The 20,525-nt window shown below is 39.1% G+C and overlaps 2 protein-coding genes across 2 annotated transcripts; one reads left to right on the plus strand and one right to left on the minus strand.

Moving 5' to 3' along the window:
• The first annotated feature begins 2,633 nt into the window (after positions 1-2,633).
• trap1 (TNF receptor-associated protein 1) lies at positions 2,634-13,358 on the plus strand. Its single transcript, XM_037793169.1, has 18 exons — positions 2,634-2,936; positions 4,736-4,918; positions 5,018-5,100; positions 5,208-5,348; positions 6,355-6,426; positions 6,561-6,721; positions 6,863-6,972; positions 7,058-7,131; positions 7,333-7,488; positions 7,775-7,895; positions 8,013-8,082; positions 8,655-8,802; positions 8,940-9,125; positions 9,484-9,622; positions 9,738-9,823; positions 9,990-10,135; positions 11,755-11,827; positions 12,505-13,358. Exons 1-18 carry the CDS (start codon positions 2,696-2,698, stop codon positions 12,604-12,606), a joined length of 2,292 nt encoding a protein of 763 aa, XP_037649097.1. The 5' UTR covers positions 2,634-2,695; the 3' UTR covers positions 12,607-13,358.
• Positions 13,357-19,095, minus strand: LOC119502292 (MAPK regulated corepressor interacting protein 2-like). The gene is made up of 5 exons (XM_037793170.1): positions 18,603-19,095; positions 18,445-18,514; positions 17,633-17,772; positions 15,645-15,746; positions 13,357-13,771 (listed from the first exon to the last, which is right to left on the minus strand). Exons 1-5 carry the CDS (start codon positions 18,655-18,657, stop codon positions 13,701-13,703), a joined length of 438 nt encoding a protein of 145 aa, XP_037649098.1. The 5' UTR covers positions 18,658-19,095; the 3' UTR covers positions 13,357-13,700.
• Between the last annotated feature and the right edge of the window lie 1,430 nt (positions 19,096-20,525).

Raw genomic sequence — 20,525 nt, forward strand, 5'->3', positions numbered from 1 at the left:
CTCTGCTTCTAATGTTTCTGTTTGGAGAGAGCTCTGCTGTGGTCGGCATTAGGATTGCAACTAATGATTGCTTTAATTATCAATCTGCAGATTACTTTGTAAAAATCGTACATTTCTTTTTGCTTTGTTTTTTGTCTGACAAACTGTCTAAAACCTGAGGCTGACCTGAATGCCCAAAGCTTCGACCGTTATGATGGTATTCGACCTTCAAATCACTATTTGAATGCTTCGTTTTTTATTTTTTTATATATATAGAAGTATGTAATAATAATGTATAAATCCCCAAATAGCCCATGAAATAAGGAATAATCCTGCAACATTATTCATTATTCATATTCAACCTTAATTATTCTCAGACGGCGCTGCTCCGCGAAGCTTCAAATACCTTCGAATATTTCTCACCGGAGCTTCAAAGTCCAAAAAATGGTATTCGGGACAGCCCAACACCCCAAGCAATTGTGTTCACTATAATTTAAAGCAAGGAAAAGCTCCAACTTCTCACATTTGAGAAGCTGGAACCATCAAATGTTTCACATTTTTTGCTTGGAAAAATGACTCCCAACAATTAAAGGGACTGTTTGTAACTTTTTACACGTAAAAATCTACCGGGTCGGTGTCCCATGCGCGCTCGCATATGCATGCTCGCGTGTGGCTACGCTCCTCTGCCTGCTTGTCTTCACTCACACAACGCGCACGTTCTCGCTCCACCTCACGTTCATGCACGCTCACTACACACTGCAGAAGAGTTAGTAGCTCTGAGAATATCTAGTGAATGTACAGTGGACGTTTGTGCAGAAATAACTGCTGCAGCTCCTCCAGACCAACAGAGGTTTCCCGTGTCTGGTGAAGTGACGGAGCTCCGCAGAGAGAAACGTTATCGTCTCTGACCCGGTGTCGGTGTCTCCCCTGTTCCCTCCGGCCGCAGTCGGAGGCTGAAGCAGGAAAAGCCAACACTAGGATCAGCATTGATTCATGGAGAGACCTTCGTCTGGTCAGCTAACATTACTGCCAAGCAGGTGAAATATAGAGTGATATTGTGGTTTTAGCTGACGTGTGTCGCCTCACTGTTTTGAGCGATGCTCGTTCATGTCTATTTAGAGCGAGCAAGCGTGAGCCCGACGCTGACTTTAGTTGACTTAACGGCCACAGGTGTCGCTGTTAACAAGCAATTCTGAAAGTTACAAACAGTCCCTTTAAGATGACCACTGTTTGACCTAGAAGGGCAAATTAAGAATATAAATCTATACTGGAAAAACAAAGTTTGGAAACTTGTGTTTGGTGGATTATTTCTCTGTTGTTCCAATGCTAATGGTCATTGTATTTTACATCGTTGGAAAGCCTGTTTATTTACCTTCACAATGATGTCCAACTTGTAAGGATCATGCATTTGTGGGATGAACAGCACAGCTGATTATGTGGGGAGCGCCCAAGAAAAATTTGCCAAAATGCTCCGTCAATGGTAAACAGTGTATTCTCCTGTTGGTGTTGAATCTTGTTTTGAGTTGTTTGGTGGATTGGATGATTGAACTCTCTATCAGTAACAAGGAACAAACAAGACATATTGGCTATTTTACACTTTATTCATTTAATACACCGTCAGGAGCTTCAGTAGAGGTGGAAGATCCATACGCAGCCACAACAGCCTGGCACCTCCTCATCATGCTGGTCACACGTTCTTGTGGGATGGTGTTCCATTCCTCAACCAGGATTCGTTGCAGGTCAACCAGCATGGTTGTGTTGGTCACTCTAACACGTACAGCACGCCCAAGCTGATCCCACAAGTTGAATTGGGTTGAGGTGTGGACTCTTGGCAGGCCGTTCCATTGTCTCTACTCCCACATTGTGGAGGTAGTCTGTGATAACCCTGGCTCTGTGGGGGCGAGCGTTGTCATCTTAGAGGATGAAGTTAGGTGCCAGATTGTGGAGATATGGGATCGCCACTGGCTGCAGAATCTCATCCTGATATCTCACTGCATTGAGATGGCCTTCAATGATGACAAGCCTTGTTTTGCCATTGAGGGAGATGCCGCCCCACACCATGACACTGCCCCCACCAAAAGCTGTTACTCCATCGGTTCAACAATCAGCATAGCGTTCTCCACGTCGTCTCCATACTTTGACCCTGCCGTCCAACTTTGGCAGACAGAACCTGGACTCATCACTGAACATGACATTCCCCCACATGCTCAGGTTCCATTGTCTGTGTTGTCAACACCAGCGCAAACGGGCCTGACGGTGAAGGGCAGTCATTGCAGGCTTCCTGGTAGCCTTATGAGAATACACTGTTTATCATTGGCTGAGCATTTTGGCACATTTTTCTTGGGCGCTACCCACATAATCAGCTGTGCTGCTCATCCCACAAATGCATGATCCTTACAAGTTGGACATCATTGTGAAGGTAAATAAACAGGCTTTCCAACCATGTAAAATACAATGACCATTAGCATTGGAACAACAGAGAAATAATCCACCAAACACAAGTTTACCAACTTTGTTTTTCCAGTTTATATCAAATAATAAAGGAGGGTACCAAATAAAAAGTATAACTTGATACATATGCTATTTAGTATGATTTTAATTCATATCAACGAAAATAAACAGTGCATTTAAATACATTTCTACCTGAGATGATTGACAATCAGTGGAATTAGTTCTACTTCTCATCAGGCAGCGTGATGGACGACCTGCTGACGTCATGACGAGGCGTCGTTGTGTGGGTCCTGCCTGTGCTAGAGTCGTCCGGCGTGTGTCCCCTCGGTCAAACCAACAGACCTGTCTGTTGTCTTCTTGTCTTCTTGTCCCCCTCTCTGTCATCATGTCCCGCTGTCTCTCTCTGGCTCGGTTCGTCCTCGGGTCCGCTCAGAGGACCAACTGCCGGTTAACGGTCTGTGCGCGAGGACTGAGCAGCAGAATCACCTCGCGCTCACTAACAGGAGGTAAGATAGCTGTTAGCCTAGTTAGCTGTTAGCCTAGTTAGCTGTTAGCCTAGTTAGCTGTTAGCCTAGTTAGCTGTTAGCTACAACACCATAGTGACAGCTGTGTTTGTTTCATGGCTCCCTGTCTCTCAGAGAACTGATTTCTAAATACTGCTGCTGGTTTACAAAGCAATAAATGGTTTAGGGCCAAAATACATTTCTGATCTTCTGCTATGATGTTATAAACATTGAAAAAATAATAACAATGCTATGAAGCTTTCTATGTTGGTTGAGGACCTTAACCTTCCAGAGAACCTATAACACAAAGCAGGGCTGCTTCATCTGTAGAGCACATTACAGCAAAGTGCTTTACATAAACATTCAAGAACTTTGTGACAAAGTGCAAAAGAACATTAAGACATAATTAAAACAGTTATAAAAACATTAAAGATTAGAAAATAAAAACAAGCAGTATATAAGATCATTATCTGGTTTAATAAAAGGCAGCAAACAGGAAAGTTTTAAGTTTTGATTTAAAAGAACTCAGACTTGGAGGTCCTGCAGGTTTCTGGGAGCTTGTTCCAGATATTTGGTGCATAAAAACTGAACTTCTGCATGTTTAGTTGTGACTCTGGGGACTCTAAGCAGACCTGATCCAGATGACCTGAGAGGTCTGGATGGTTCATAACACAGCAGAAGATCAGAAATGTATTTTGGCCCTATACCATTTAGTGCTTTGTAAAACACTCTTGTTCTGAACCATCCAGACCTCTCAGGTTGTCTGGATCAGGTCTGCTTAATGTCCCCAGAGTCACAACTAAACATGCAGAAGTTCAGTTTTTATGCACCAAATATCTGGAACAAGCTCCCAGAAACCTGCAGGACCTCCAACTCTGACTTCTTTTAAATCAAAACTTAAAACTTTCCTGTTTGCTGCCTTTTATTAAACCAGATAATGATCTTATATACTGCACTAGAGCTTTTACTCTTGTGTGTTATACTTTATTTTAGCTTTTATTTTTAGCTTGTTTCTATTTTCTAATCTTTAATGTTTTTATAACTGTTTTAATTATGTCTTAATGTTCTTTTGCACTTTGTAGCAATGTTCTTGAATGTGTATGTAAAGCACTTTGAATTGCCCTGTTGCTGAAATGTGCTCTACAGATAAAGCTGCCTTGCTTTGTGTTTGTTAGCTGGCTGAGTTAACCCAGCCGGTTAGTTGGTGATGTAAACTCTGCTGCAGATAAATGCTTAATTTACCAGCCTGTAATCTAACACCACTAGCTGGTAGTGTGTTAGCCCGATATCTCACTAAGAAACTGCATAACTGTTACATATGAATTTAAATGGAGGGGTTTCCTACAAGTTATTACATCATTAATGTTACATCAGCCTGAATCCTAGCCTCTGTAGTCTTTACTGATTGTTAATGTCAAGTGAGTTTATATTTGTACATATTATATGTATGTGGTTTATATATTTAGTGAGTTTAATAGTCATTTTATAGCCTAAAATAGATATATTTATGATTTAATTCAATTTGAGTCTATCTTTAACACTACTCATCATGACCATATGTTTGTTGAGAGAGGGATGCTGTAATTTCCTACTGTCCATGAAGAGATCCATTGTTGATATAACTCCAATCCCTCTTTGCAATACTATAGAGAGAGTTAGAGAGAGTAAGCAAAGAACTTTTTTTACCTTTCTTTAGATTATTCTTAAGTGTATTTACCAGACTTTTGAAGAATAAAGTTTCTTGGTTAGTAAAGTCACCTTAAGGCATCCAGAAAGACAAAGCTGACTCCTCTTGTCATCAGGCCTGCAGGTTGGACAGCAGCAGAGGTGGAGCAGTCGGCCCGGAGTGTGGAGCTCCCAGCGGTCCTGCCTCGGCTTCGGCCAGCAGTCTTACTACAGCACCCAGGAGGCAGAGAAAGAGCCTGAAAAAGAGCCTGAAGAGGAGCCTCTGCACACCATCATCAGTGACACAGAGTCTGTACAAGGTGCTGTAAAAGCTGCAGACGTACTTCTCCTTTAATGTCTGGGAACATTTGTTAGATTTAAGATAATCTGAATGTTGCTCTACCTCCTGATCCGTGCAGGTAGCTTGTCCGAACATGAATTTAAGGCTGAGACGAAAAAACTGCTGGACATTGTGGCCAGGTCCTTGTACTCAGAGAAAGAGGTGAGAGGGTTTGTGTGTGAGAGAGAAAGAGAGAGAATCTACGACTTAGCTAGACTGATATTTACGTATATTAACTTTAAATGTTCTTCTCTTCCACATCCCACCAGGTTTTCATCAGGGAGCTGATCTCCAACGGCAGTGACGCTCTGGAAAAACTGCGCCACAAACTGATGACAGTGAGTGGTGAAGCAGCTCAGATGGAGATCCACCTGCAGACCGATGGAGCCAAGGGCACATTCACCATTCAGGTAAACCCATGACTGTGCAAGATGTGCAGTCTGCATGAACTATGGTTGAGTGGTATTATTATTTTTTTACCATTATGTGTGTGCGTTGTTGGTCTTTCAGCTTCATGTTGAAGTTCGGATAAACATAAAACATTATAGCCTTTTTCCTCAGCAGGAATAAAATGTAATGTGTAACCTTTTGTCACAGGTTCTGCTTTTTTCCCTACAATATTTTTATTTACATTTTTAACACCATGAAATTCAGCCTTTTACATTCATATAATATATACTGTAAAAGAACATAATATTGCTGCATTGACACAAAACAAAGAAAGAAACTTAAAACAATAATGCACCTCCTGTTTTAATACATGGTGATTTATATGAAATGGAGTGTATTAATTGCAATAGAAGCAAAATATAACAAGTATTTAGAAGAAAAGTAAATATTCTACAAGCTTGGAAACTGCATTGTCCACAGAAATTAGTCATTCATTTGTTCGTCTGTTAAAATGTTTTTTGCTGTTGTTTCCGTCGTTTTCTGCCTGTTTTTGGAGGTACATTTTGGCACTGCTCAGGAGGTAATACTAAATACAAGTTCCAAGAAGATGTGTCACCACATCACAACATGTACGACTACAAAAAATACAACAACAATAAGCAACTTTTTACCATTACCTCTGTATCAACCAACTCTCCCCTAAATTTGGAGAGATAAAAAAAATGTCATAAAGTCGTGAAAAAGTCTAGTCTAGTCTAATATTACATAAAAAAGTCATAGTATAGTATGTCATAAAAGGTGTAGTATGATATTAAATTTAAAAAAGTCATAGTATAGGCCCTACAGATCTTCATAACAACACATAGCTTAAATAAAAGTACATAACACATAGTTTCATAACAACACATCAACAGAACACATAGTTCCTGGTCTGTTTCATGAAATAGATGCCACCTGGTGGCTGAATATCATATAACCAGCTATGATGATTTCTGTGAGTGACTGGGATGCTCTGTACTCTAACAGGACACCGGAGTGGGGATGAACCAAGAGGAGCTGGTGGCCAACCTGGGGACGATCGCCCGCTCCGGTTCAAAGGTGATAATCTTCCACAGACTCAACTAGTGTGTCGATATACAATCAACAATCCAGCTAATCCCTCAGTTTATGTCTATGAATGTCACATAGCCTCCTCTTTCTCTCATAACAATCAACTCTTTCTGGCACTGCAGGCGTTTTTGGACGCCCTGCAGAACCAGGCGGAGGCCAGCAGCACCATCATTGGTCAGTTCGGGGTGGGATTCTACTCTGCCTTCATGGTGGCCGACCGCGTAGACGTCTACTCGCGGTCCGCCGAGCCTGACGCACCTGGATACAAATGGTCCTCAGACGGGTGAGAAGGGATGGGGATGAAAGTCTTATATATCAACATCAAGAGCAGGAAAAGGACATTTCCTCAGTGTGACTCTGTTCTGCAGCAGAACAAAGGGTGTAACTATAACCAGATGTGATCCTCTGTCATTCTCTTCTTCAGCTCTGGAGTTTTCGAGGTCGCTGAAGCCAGTGGTGTTCAACAGGGAACAAAGATCGTGCTGCACCTCAAAGACGACTGCAAGGAGTTTTCCGCTGAGGACAGAGTTAAAGGTATATCTGCTGGAGCTGCTTCTATAACTGCAGGGATAAAACACATTAGTGTAGCATCACTCACAAGCTGTTGTGTCTCTTTCAGAGGTTGTAACAAAGTACAGCAACTTTGTCAGCTTCCCCATCTTCCTGAACGGACGGAGGCTCAACACTCTGCAGGTAAGCCTCTCTAACTCTGTTGTTCAATCTAACTTAAAGGGATAGTTCGGGTGTTTTGAAGTGGGGTTGTATGGGGTTGTATGAGGTACTTATCCATAGCTTGCAGGAGCAGACAGGAGTTACCACACTTTGATATTTATATATGTGGGATCTTTTCTTCTTCTTTTTATTAATTGTTGTTTGGCCTCCGTCTCCCATCAGGCCTTGTGGATGATGGAGCCGAAGGAGATCAGTGACTGGCAGCACGAGGAGTTCTACCGTTACGTCGCCCAGGCCTACGACAAGCCCCGCTACACGCTGCACTACCGCGCCGACGCCCCGCTCAACATCCGAAGCATCTTCTATGTCCCTGACGCGGTGAGCAGCTCACGACTAGCACACTGTCGACACTTTAAACTTTATTTTAACTCCTTTTTGTTTCAGCTGCCTAGCTGAGCGAAAATCTCACCAGCTAGTTAGTCTTTTACATTTCCCCACTCCGCTAATCTGGGATTCAAACGGACAACTTTAAACCCCTAAAATAATGCCCTCCTGTATTAAAGATCATGTTATGCAATTCTGTCACCTAACAGAATATTTTTTTTCCGTTGGAAGTGAGTACAAATGACCCTGTGTTTATTAAGAATAATGTATTTGTCAACAGAAGCCGAGCATGTTTGACGTGAGCAGGGAGATGGGCTCCAGCGTGGCGCTGTTCAGCAGGAAGGTCCTGATCCAGACCAAAGCCACTGACATTTTGCCCAAGTGGCTGCGCTTCCTCCGAGGTCTGAATGCGGCTTGTTTTTACTCTACTCTGTTTTTAAACACATCATTTTATAAAGTGTTATTCTCTTTTCTTTTTTCAGTTCTGAGCTAAACATTGTGTGTGTGTGTGTGTGCAGGTGTGGTGGACAGTGAGGACATCCCGCTGAATCTGAGCAGAGAGCTGCTGCAGGAGAGCAACCTAATCAGGTACAACACCAGTTATGCACTGTTAACAATCATGTCTTTTCTCGAAGGAGGCTTAATAACACTCCAAACTTGCGCTAAATTTTTCAGTTGTAGAGATGGAGTGAAGTTGCAAAGATGCCATGCTAGCTCAGCGGGTAGGAGGATAAATAACAAAGCTAGGCTAAAGTTGGCAAGGAAAAACTGTCATGGCCATTTTCAAAGGGCTCCCTTGACCTCTGACCTCAAGATATGTGAATGAAAATGGGTTCTATGGGTACCCACGAGTCTCTTTACAGACATGCCCACTTTATAATAATCACATGCAGTGACAAATCTCCCTTTAAGTTCCATTTTGAACATTAGTTCATGTTTAATTAATTTGTGATGAATCGCGATTAACTATGGACAATCATGCGATTCATCATGATTAACTATTTTAATCGATTGACAGCCCTAGTATAATCACTGCTGTTTCACCATGCTGACTTGCTCTTACTCTTTATTATCTAAATCTACTTTTATAGGAATATTTACTCATATATCCACAATGCATTTCCACTGATTAACTTTTGCACCATCACCTCTGGCTTCAGGAAGCTGCGTGACGTTTTGCAGCAGAGGGTGATCCGCTTCCTGCTGGACCAGAGCAAGAAGGAGCCAGAGAAGTACAGCAAGTTCTTTGAGGACTACGGCCTCTTCATGAGGGAGGGCATCGTCACCACCCAGGAACAAGACGTCAAGGTGACTTTGTTTGGGGGGGAAACTATAAAAATTCGAACACATTTTGTATTAAAAGGGCAGAAATATGATATCTTGAATACGATTATGATATGAATATAATATGACTCTGTTTGACCCTTAATGCTGTCTCCTTACAGGAGGATATTGCAAAGCTGTTGAGGTTTGAGTCTTCTGCTCTGCCAGTGGGGCAGCACACCAACCTGATGGAGTACTCCTCCCGCATGAAGGCTGGCTCACGCAACATCTACTACCTGTGCGCCCCCAACCGCCATCTAGCAGAGCACTCCCCCTACTTCGAGGCCATGAAGCAGAAAGACATGGAGGTGAGAGGGTGGTGGTGATCAAAACTAATGTGTGACGTTGAAGGCGACAAAGTCTAGAAAACATATTCTGTGACACCTCACAGAGATCAGCTTATCACATGATCCTCCAAATGAACTGAGCTGTTAACGGAAGTCAGTTGTCTCTTATTTCCCCGCTGTATTTTAGATCAGCTGGCTTTTGTTCAGAGTAGATATTTTAATTCATAAGACATTAGATTATTAATTAATAGTCTGTTGTCCTTGTCAGATGAGGATAAAAAAGACTTTGGCCTGCTGCTGAAAAGCAGATAGAAAGCTGGTCAATATGGATGAAAGCTACGGTGGGAATTTCACCCGTCTTTCTTTCTTTAACGTTCAGGTGCTGTTCTGCTACGAGCAGTTCGACGAGCTGACCCTGCTCCACCTCAGGGAGTTCGACAAGAAGAAGATGATCTCAGTGGAGACCGACATCGTGGTGGATCACTACAAAGAGGAGAAGTTTGAAGACAGCAAGCCCGGTTCGCTCCCCTCTCATACAGTACCTCCAGTTCAAGATGAGCAGCGTAGCAGGACAACTCTTACTGTCATGGCCACAGTCCTGACTCACGTCTTATTGTCTTTTCTCTCCTGCAGCCTCTGAGCGTCTGACGCAGGAGCAGGCCGACGACCTGCTGTCCTGGATGAAGAATGCTTTGGGCCCCCGAGTCACCAACATAAAGGTAAAGAGAACACTAATGTATGTCAAGGCCTCAAGTGTGTTGAATTCAGATCATTGTGCAACTGTTTTTTCACGTCTGATTTCTTCATGTTGGTTTCATATTTCAGTTTATCTGGCCTGAAAAATGTCACGTTGCATAATTCATTTTTTTCTCATCTGTCCCTCAGCTCACTCCTCGGCTGGACACCCACCCAGCTATGATCACAGTGCTGGAAATGGGCGCCGCACGCCACTTCCTCCGCACCCAGCAGCTGGCTCGCACCCCCGAAGAGAGAGCTCAGATACTGCAGCCCACACTGGAGATCAATGCAGGGTGAGAGAGAGACAGAGAGACAGAGAGAGAGAGAAGGAGTGTGTGGTGGGATGGATTTTACTAGATGGAATGAAAGAAAACACAGGTAGCACTACTTTAGATTACAGCAAAAAAGGTATAGTAGAGTATGTTGTAAACAAAAACAAAGTCATAAAATCATAGTTCATTAAATAGAGTCATGAGTATAGTCATAAAAAATCTCATAAAATCTCATAGTATAATGTTTCATAAAAGTCATATTATAGTATTAAATAAAAAAAAGTCATAGTATTTTGTCATAATAAAGTCATAGTATTTCATAAAAATAATATTATAGTATGTCATAAAAAATAATAGTATAGTAATTAAATAAAAAATAGTATAGTATTAAATAAAAAGAATGTCATAGTATTAAATAAAAAATGTCATAAAATATCAGGGTTGTCGTTATAGTAATGTTTCATAAGTCATAGTATAGTATGCTGTAAAAAGTCATAATAAAGTCATATGGTTTTCATAAAAAATAATTGTATAGTATTAAATAAAAAAGTCATAGTATAGTATGCCTAAAAATATTCATAGTATATTGCCATAATAAAGTTATATACTATCTCATTAAAAAAATAATAGTATAGTATTAAATAAAAAAGTCATAGTATTTTGTCATAATAAAGTCATAGTATTTCATAAAAAATAATAGTATAGTAATTAAATAAAAAATAGTAGGCTATAGTATTGAATAAAAATAATGTCATAGTATTGTATTACATAAAAAATGTCATAAAATATCAGTGTTGTCGTAATAGTAATTTTTCATAAGTCGTAGTATAGTATGCCGTAAAAATGTCATAAAAAGTCATAGTATATTGTCATAATAAAGTCATATAGTATTTCATAAAAAAATATTGTATAGTATTAAATAAAAAAGTCATAGTATAGTATGTCATAAAAAGTAGTAGTACAGTAGGGCTACACAATTATGGCCAAAATGATAATCACAATTTTTTATCAATAATTTGATCAGTTATTCATTGAGTTTTGGGACAAAATATTTAATATATATATATATATATATATATATATATATAATATAATATAATATTTATTTCTCTTGAAGACAGTTTGGGCTACAGAGTGGTCTGTGCCGGTCACAGCAGTGTCCTGCATTCAGTGTAAACATGAAAGAAAACCATGAACCAATATCAGCATCACTTCTTCCACTGATTGTCCCACAACGACCACAGAGAGCATGAGGTCAGGTGACTGGAGAAGGTCATGTGACCCGACAGCACAGTTGTGTTTAGGGCAACTAATGATTATTTTCATTGTTGATGAATCTCAATTATTTTCTTGATTAGTTGTTTAGTCTATAAAATGATGAAAAATGTTGATCAGTGTTTCAAAAAGCCCAAGATGACGTCATCAAATGTCTTGTTTTGTCTCCAACTCAAAGATATTTAGTTTACTGTCACAGAGGAGTAAAGAAATCAGATAATATTCACATTTAAGAAGCTGGAATCTGAGAATTATGACTTTTTTTTCTTAAATCAGTCAAACCGATCAATTATCAAAATAGTGGGCGATTAATTTAATAGTTGATAGCTAATCTATCCTTTACTTCCTTTGTTACCATCCCACAGACATGATCTGATCAAGAAGATGCAGGCACTGAAGGACACGAACTCTGAACTGGCTGGACTGCTACTGGAACAGGTACTGTGGGAATTATTGAAAAAAATTAAAATGGTTGTGAGATTTTTGCGGAGATCTGAAACAAACAAAGATGTTTTCTTAAGTCTGTAGAATATGATGTTTAGGCCAGGACATCACAGCAACACGATAATTATTTTTTTTAACAAATACTGTGAAAATTACAGATTAATTTTGCAGCCCTAATTAAAATCAGCTCCACCTTTACGAGCTACAACATTACAGTGATGAACACACAAATAAATCAATAATTATAATTCAATAATATCATATGTTTCTGAAATGGGCTATTCTGCAGATGTACTTTTACTTTTGGTATTTTAAGTTTATTTTGATGCTAATACTTTTGTACTTTTAAGATTTTGAATGTAGGACTTTTACTTGTAACAGAGTATTTTTAAACTGTAGTTTTACTCCAGTAAACGATCTGAATACTTCCACCACTGGAAGTGAATGATTTCTTTCATGAGAAGCCATTCTGTGAAAAATAGGACTCGTATCATGAATATTTTTTCAAAATTGATGACATTAAAAATGTCTGATAGATAATGAAATAGTTTCTCTGTTCTGGCAGCAACTTTTTGTGAGATACTTTTGTCTCTTAAAGTGATTTTGCTATTATCATTCAGCCTCATCAGTGCAGTTTTACACATTTTTGTCTCTTTATCTATATTTCGCAGATCTACGACAACGCCATGATCACAGCAGGCCTGAACGACGATCCCCGACCGATGATTTCCCGCCTTAACGACCTGCTGACTAAAGCTCTGGAGAAGCACTGAGAGCCGCTCACAGACATGAACAGTGCAGACTGATTTGGCGGCCTGTAGACTGAAGCCTTTACAGCAGCTGAAGGGCGGCACAAAGCTGAAGAAGTGAAGTTTCTGAAGACAACTTCAGGCCTTTTTCATCTGTAACCGAAAAAATACCATCTCCCCCCCCTCTGGAGTACTTCATTCCCCCTTATGGAGAGCACGTAAAGGACGTAAGATACGCAGCTGGCTCGAAGATGAACTCCGTAATCATGTTATGTTCAGCACTATTTTATCAGGCTAAATGTCATCCACATCCTCAATAATCTGGATGCAAACCAGCACAAACTGCAGAGGAAGTGGAAAAGCACACAAAAGTAAGTGAGATGCATTAAAGCGAAAGTAAATCTGATTTCTAGACTCATGAAATGCTAAGACGTCCTCGCAGCTGGACAGAGCTTTTACGTTAAACACTTTGTTCTTCCTTGTTTGTGAGCCCTCCAAAATAGTTTCACATTATTTAATGTTCACTTTTGCAGTTTATAAGAAGCTTGATACCTGAAATGTGGGAATATATCATGTAATTTAAATAATTTTGAACTGGTTCAAACTAGATGGTGTATTAGCTGCTAATGTGACTTGTCAACAGTCAGTGGTCAAACAGATTCCCAACATGTTTCATTGGTGTTAAATGAATAAAACTGATTTAAAATACTGTACAGAGTTGTTGGTGTCCAGTGTGCATTATCAATAAGGTGAGTAAACAAAGATATTCCAATACAGAGCTTCTTGAAAATACAATTTTACTGCATTTCAAAGTAACATGGCATCTCTGTTGTGGGTAGAAAGACGAGAGAAACCTCAACCCCAAGATGTCGTCCTCCAGCGTGCAGTCTGTCGCAGACTGAAGATTTAGAGGCCGATGGTTTGTAGTTAAAAGGCGAGAGTTCAAGTGAAGTGATTCTCTGTGGTTTCTATGCAAGCGTCCCAGCGCTGTCCATCCATTTGAACCACATCGGGGCATTTTTAACCGTCTGCCCAGGCCTCCTCGTCTTTTGTGAGCCATCCTGCTTCAGGTCTCACCTCCTGATCATCTCTCAAGATCCACAAGTCCCAGAAGAGCGTCAGGATAGCTTGTCAATATTGTCTAGGAAACGCTGGGCCCACCATTCATCCAGATCTATGGGCACAAAGTCTGAAACAAAAAAAAGGAGTTCAATCATTAGTGTTTACCGCCCTCCAGCAGTCAGAGTGAGGAACTGCAACACTGCGTGAACTTTGTGGCTAACAAACGTGTTAATATCATATTTGAGTTATTATCTTAATTGATATACATTTTCTACATACTGTATTATAACTTTTTTCCATTAGCTTTTTCGACATCATAAACTATGATTTTTTTCCTTTGAAATTTTTTTGACATACTAGGCTATGACTTTTTTTTCATGACATTTTGCAAACATAATAAACTGACTTTTTTAAGAATTTTTTTGACAGACTATACTATGACTTTTTTTCATAACTTTTTTAGACATACTATACTATGACTTTTTTTTCTATGAAATTAATCAACATATACTGTGACTTTTTTCATGTAATTTTTCGACATCATAAACTGATTTTTTTCCGTGAAATTAATCGACATACTATACTATGACTTTTTTCATGAAATTAATCGACATACTATACTGTGACGTTTTTTTCTATGACATTAATCGACCTACTGTACAATGATATTTTTTCATGAAATTAATCAACATACTATACAGCGACATTTTTTCATTAAATTTTTTGACATGCTATACTATGACTTTTTTCATGAAATTTTGCAAACATGATAAACTATCACTTTTTTTCGATGAAATAAATCGACATACTATACTATGACTTTTTTCATGAAATGAATTGCCATACTACACTGACTTTTTTATGAAATTTTTTTAGACATACTATACTATGACATTTTTTCATGAAATCTTTCATCATGCTATACTATGAAATTTTTTAATGAAATTTTTCGCCATATTATACTATGACTTTTTTTCATGACATTTTTCAACATAATAAACTATGACTTTTTTCATGAAATTAATCGACATACTATACTATGACTTTTTTCATTACATTTTTTGACATAATAAACTGACATTTTTCCATTACATTTTTCGACATACTGTACAATGACTTTTTTTCATGAAGTTAATCGACATACTATACTATGACTTTTTCTATTAAATATTTCAACATATTATACTATGACTTTTTTTGCCAATGAAATAAGTCGACATACTATATGACTTTTTTCATAACATTTTTCTACATACTACACTATGACTTTTTTTAATGACATTTTTGACATATTATACTATGAATTTTTTTCGACATACTATATTATAACTTTTTTTCAACATAATGTCACAGTATAGTACATCACAAAACTGTCATATTATAGTGTCTCATAAAAAAGTCATAATATAATATGTCATAAAATAAATTTATAAAAACATCATAGTGTAGTATAACACAATTTTCACAAATAAATGTTATAGTATGTCATAAAAACGTTTGATTTTAGTGCTGCTTTTGCACAATTTTGATTTCTTATCTGCATATTAAAAAATGAACAATCCAAAACTTAACACTACAGTCCACACGGAAATTCCCTCATGATCTTCCCCCCATGCATGCCATGTATTGTATTTTGTTTTTTAACCTGAGATGACAAATCCATATCAGCTTGGTTTATATGACAGAAAAACCTAAATGAATATTTCTAAATGTGTCAACAGAGTTGGCCCATCTCATTTGGACTATGAGGAGAGACCGGCCTGTGACTTCGGCTGGCTTCCTTCCAGCTGGAAGGATCACAAGCAGGTCCACTAATCCTTGGCTGGCTGGCTGTCATGAACCAATACAACCTACAGTCCAGGTTACAGTAGTACAGTCGGCCTGTGGGCTGTTATCATAAGACACTGAACAACTAAAATATAAAGAAGTCGGGCACTACTTCAAACAAAACTCTCTAGAACACCTGTGGGTGACTGAAGAGGAGGAGAAGCTGTACTCACTGTCCATGTGTGGGCTGGGACTGGTTTCTTTATAGTGGACTGCTCCCTGGGCCTCCTCTGGCCTCTGGACGGGCCTCTGCTGCTGCATCACCTCCTGCCAGGCTGAAAACACAATGACTCACTCAGTACATCTACTACTACTAATACTTCTATGCATTATGTTACAGTAACATACATTATAGCTGCAGTGGGCAGAATGTTTTTGGCATCATTGGACAAAAAATCCACAATAACCTTTCCGCATATTGTAATTCAAGTGCTCTGAGAGAAAACTAGACTTCTGCACCTCCTCATGGCTCTGTTTTCAGACTTCAAAAAAAGCCTGTGACGGGAGACTTCGGCCAATCACAGGTCATTTCAGAGAGAGAGAGTTCCTATTAGCTGTTAATTCAACAGAGGCAGCTGTCAATCACTCGCGAACTCGGATCAAAACAGTCAAACTAGGCAGCGCTGATCAAATATGAATCAATATTCTGTTACTGTAATGACTATTTCTCGCCTCGAAAAATGAGAAAGTGTGCTCTGGCTGGTGGGCGGTGCTTGGCATTTCCTCAACTGATCTCGACGTGGCTGCCGGGTCACAAACTTTCTCATTTTACAGCGAAACGGTACACTACAAGATGTTTCTGAAAACATAATTTTGTGCGAGAAATAGGCATTACCTGATGTTTGCCTGATTGGTTGTTTTCCTCCGGTCTGTGAAATCTTGCAGATGCCATTAGGAGCACCAGAGGACACAGAGGCACATGATTTTTTTCAGATTACAATGTCTCATGCAAATTTTTTTTAGTTAATCTATTAATCATAAATCTAAAGAAGCAGATGAATCAATAATGCGATGATTATTACAGCTATAGCTGCAGCCTTAAAAGTATGTCCATAATTTGTTTTACTACACGTCTGATCAACAACAGAGCCTGTGTGCACGAGCCAGGATTTAACATAGTTGACAGTTAAATCAACACTATCATAAATACTGATAATCTGTGTTCATATGTGGTTTTAAGAATGTGATTAAGTGGGCAAAAGCAAAAGTCCTTATCTACAAAGCTAAAATCTTCTGCTCCCCAGTGTCACACCCACAGCGTCAAACAAATAAAGTCCACAAGGGCAACTGCTCCAAAGGCCTGGCTGCCACTCCTGGCACACGTTTCTATTTCAAATAACGCAGCATGTGGACTTGGTCACATGTAGTCTGAGTGATTGATTTTACCTCTGGGAGTTCAGGTCATGACTTTCAGAAAACTCAAATGGTTATGTTTAGATCATGTATTGAGGTATTTCAAGGAGTAAGAGAGAGTGAATCAGCCCTGAACAGCGACCTCTCTCTTAACAGTTGGAGTGGGGGTCGGGCCTTCTTTGTGTCCTTGTCCACTCAACGACAAGGTTACTGGAGTTGTTTATGAGCCGCTGCAGCTGAGCTTCAACACCAGCAACTAACAAGTAAGAACAGCCGAGCCAAATGAAGTCTGCCGGAGACTGAATGAGCCTGTGAATGTTAAAAAGAAGAAGCGCCCACTTCAGAACTGGGTCACACTGTGTGTGTGTAGAGTTTCACCCAGACCCAACACAACCTTCATCCTGTCAGACCACTTTCCTCGAAGCAGACAACAAGAGTTTTTCTCCCCAGAGTGGCTGGTAGTTAAAGCCAAAAATGCTGTTTCCTTCAGTACATGTGCCAGCGTGGGTCATGTGGGCGCGACATGTGGGTGTGAGAGCATGTTTCTACTAGGTGCCTATCAGTGTCAGAGCAGCTGTGTGTGGGTGAGGTCTGGGACGGGAGTGTGGGGGGGGGGGGAAGGTTAGCACTAAACACTTGATAGTAAAACAATGTCATTCACAAAACAACAGTCAGTGTGTGTGTGTGTGTGTGTGTGTGTGTGTGTGTGTGTGTGTGTGTGTGTGTGTGTGTGTGGACACAGTGAGTTAATAAAAAGCATTGTCTCGTATTCTCGTATTTCCAGTCAACTGTTCATTCATTTCCTTACCATCATAGACAAATTTGACGTTTTCCTCGTGCGCGGGCGTGAAACGTTCTTCCTGCTGGGTGTCCGCTGGGAGAGCCGGAGCAGGCTGATGGTACTTCTTACCGTTCGGACGGTTGAAAACTATCTTGGGTGCAGGAAGGCTGAAGAAGGAAAAACAACAATGTCACAAAAGTAGTCCGTTTTCTGCAAATGTTGCATGCATGCATATATTTATATCTATATCTATCTATATCTATATCTATATCTATATAAATATATATATGAATATAATATATATAAATAAAAATATAATATATATATATATATACATATATATATATATATAAAATAATATATATATATAATATAATATATATATTATATATATATATATCTGATAACTCTCATTCCTCAAAGTGTCAAACTCAAGCACGGTTGGTTATGCAGGAGTCAGAGATTGCAGCAGCTGAATGAAGGACCATGTGCCACCTTGACTTCCCAAGGTCACACACACACACACACACATACACACACACACACTGGGTGGTTTAAAAGGCATGAAAACAGCCCAGCAGGCAGAGTGAGACTGTGTGTGGAGGGGGGTGTTATAAATCATTCAGGCTGATGAACAAACTGCTGCCTGTCTCAAGCTGATGACGTCCACTGCTGCCAGGACACACTAACTTACACAGGCTTCAACCAACACAACAGCTGCAACACTTCAGAGATTTTCACAAGGATACACGTGGAAATGCATCACAGACACACACACTACTGAGAGCATTGTGGTGGGTTTTCATTACCAGGTGTCTCTCCAAATGTTGCACACTTACTCTGGCATACTCCAGGACGTCTGCTTGTGCTTGAAGTCGTTTATTTTGTTGTCAAGCTGCTGAGTAGGTCCTAAAAAATAACAGAAAGTTCACATTTTAATTAAAAAAAACAACACCTGGATGTATTATCTGCTGGATCTATAAGTTGAGTGTCTCACCTGTCCGTCGCTGGGTGACCAGTTTGCTGGGGCCCTTTGTAATTGTATACATCATGTATGTACACCTGGAAACTTTTTTAAAGTTCTGCACGTTGAAGTGAGAAGAAAGTCCAGGTGGAGCAAGTTGAAGACGTTCCTCCACAGTTTGTCGATGTATAAAAGAAACTATCCTAATGTGAGAAGTGTCAGTCCTCTCCTCAGGTTGAATTGCACTCACAGTTTGAAGCCAAAGCAGAGACTAAACATGCTCCTGCAGCAAACAGAACCGTGCGTCCTCTGCGCGTAAAAGCAGCAGCTGGTGGCGCATCTCATCCAGAGACCCTCCTCCTCTTCCTCTCTCACCTTTCTTCCTCCTGGTTCAGACACTGAACGTAAAACTTAACTTTGGTGTCCCACAATGTCACATAACCTGGTTGAAACGGTGCCTGTCATTCATAAGACATTGGACGCACAATGTGAAGCGCACCACTCACTGCTCCACGCCTCCTGCAGAGACTTAAAGAGACAGTGTCCACAATCTGTAAACTCCTACTAGGTCCTCTATTTTCTGCACTAATTTCCCCAAATCCAAGTAAATTAAATGTCCAGTGAAGTAATGAGTTAAACTTGTAGAATAAATATTTATTCAATAGGGGGTTGTTTGTCTGCTCCTCCATGTGGCCCCCAGGTGCCCAACGGCTCTGTGTTTAGTGTTTACAGTACACACAGGTGAGGTCTGTTGCACAGTGCAATCAGCAATCACATTCACACAACCGTGTTTACAACCACTACAGTTTATACTGACTGAGAGGGTGGTAAATTAAATTAAATTAAATTAAATTAAAAAATATGCATTGACAAAAAAGACACCCAGCTGGCCATTAACAGAATTTAATACAAAAAAACTCTCATACTAATACTTTAAAAAATAATAAAATAATAAAATAATAATAATAATAATAATAATAATAATAATTTAGGATCATTAAGGATTTAAGATTTCACTTAAAGGCATTATTAAATTCCAAACTGGATTTATTTTATTTATTATTATTATTATTATTATTGTTATTATCATTATTAATAATAATAATAATAATTTCACTCTAAAGATTTATTTCAGCCTAAAAGGAACATAAGATGCTGATGATTGACTCTCTTATTAGAATATAATTCATTCTTAATGCTGCAGGAAATGATAATAATAATAATAATAATAATAATAATAATAATAATAATAATAATAATATAATTATTATATATGAGAAAACAAGTTGTTACTAACAAGTCTACAAGATGAGTTTGTTAGCCTTTTATCTAAAAAAAACATATTCTGATATGCTTTACAGTCAATATCTTTAAATGTGACTATTTTCAGGCAAAATAATAAAGTTAAATTAAAACAAAATGAAATATTTCTCCCGCGAAGTTATATACTGCACTGTGGATAATTCTTTAAAGCAGCGATGGGCCATTATGTGAAGAGATCAGTTTCACAGAAAAATATATGACTGAAAAGTTTAATCAATAAATTACAGGTTTTTATGGTATCTAGTCAAACATTTCTTTGGAGGATGTGATGGGAATTTGGACCTCAATATATTTATCTTTTTTTACAATTCTGGCTACAGCCACGATCACAAAAAGAGTTCTCCTTCCCTGATGATTCATAACGATGGCATTAAAGAAGACACATCATACAAATATTTTGGAGTTTATGTGGACTCGTCTCTGTCTTTACCCCGATTCGACTGTTATCAGGCCATTAAATAGGCGTCATCAGCCGCTATAAGCACCATAGATGTGGGTCAGTAGGGGCCTACTACGCCTACTACGTTGTAAAAGTGAAAGTTAAACTTAAAAGCAACACGTTCCAACACGTTGTAAAACTCAAACAAAAAGGCTTCTTTAGGTTTAGGCAACAAAACTACAACTTCTTTAGGT

The sequence above is a fragment of the Sebastes umbrosus genome, chromosome 14 (genome assembly GCF_015220745.1).
Source record: "Sebastes umbrosus isolate fSebUmb1 chromosome 14, fSebUmb1.pri, whole genome shotgun sequence".
Taxonomy (NCBI): Eukaryota; Metazoa; Chordata; class Actinopteri; order Perciformes; family Sebastidae; genus Sebastes; species Sebastes umbrosus.

Excerpts from the sequence above, each read along its gene's own strand:
- trap1 (XM_037793169.1), top strand. The coding sequence starts at position 2,696 with ATGACGAGGCGTCGTTGTGTGGGTCCTGCCTGTGCTAGAGTCGTCCGG. Across the intron at positions 6,427-6,560 it reads TCGCCCGCTCCGGTTCAAAG|GCGTTTTTGGACGCCCTGCA; the intron begins GTGATAATCTTC and ends CTGGCACTGCAG. Across the intron at positions 9,623-9,737 it reads GTTTGAAGACAGCAAGCCCG|CCTCTGAGCGTCTGACGCAG; the intron begins GTTCGCTCCCCT and ends TCTCTCCTGCAG.
- LOC119502292 (XM_037793170.1), bottom strand. The coding sequence starts at position 18,657 with ATGATGTATACAATTACAAAGGGCCCCAGCAAACTGGTCACCCAGCGA. Across the intron at positions 18,515-18,602 it reads GGTCACCCAGCGACGGACAG|GACCTACTCAGCAGCTTGAC; the intron begins GTGAGACACTCA and ends GTTATTTTTTAG. Across the intron at positions 17,773-18,444 it reads ACGTCCTGGAGTATGCCAGA|CCTTCCTGCACCCAAGATAG; the intron begins GTAAGTGTGCAA and ends TTCCTTCTTCAG.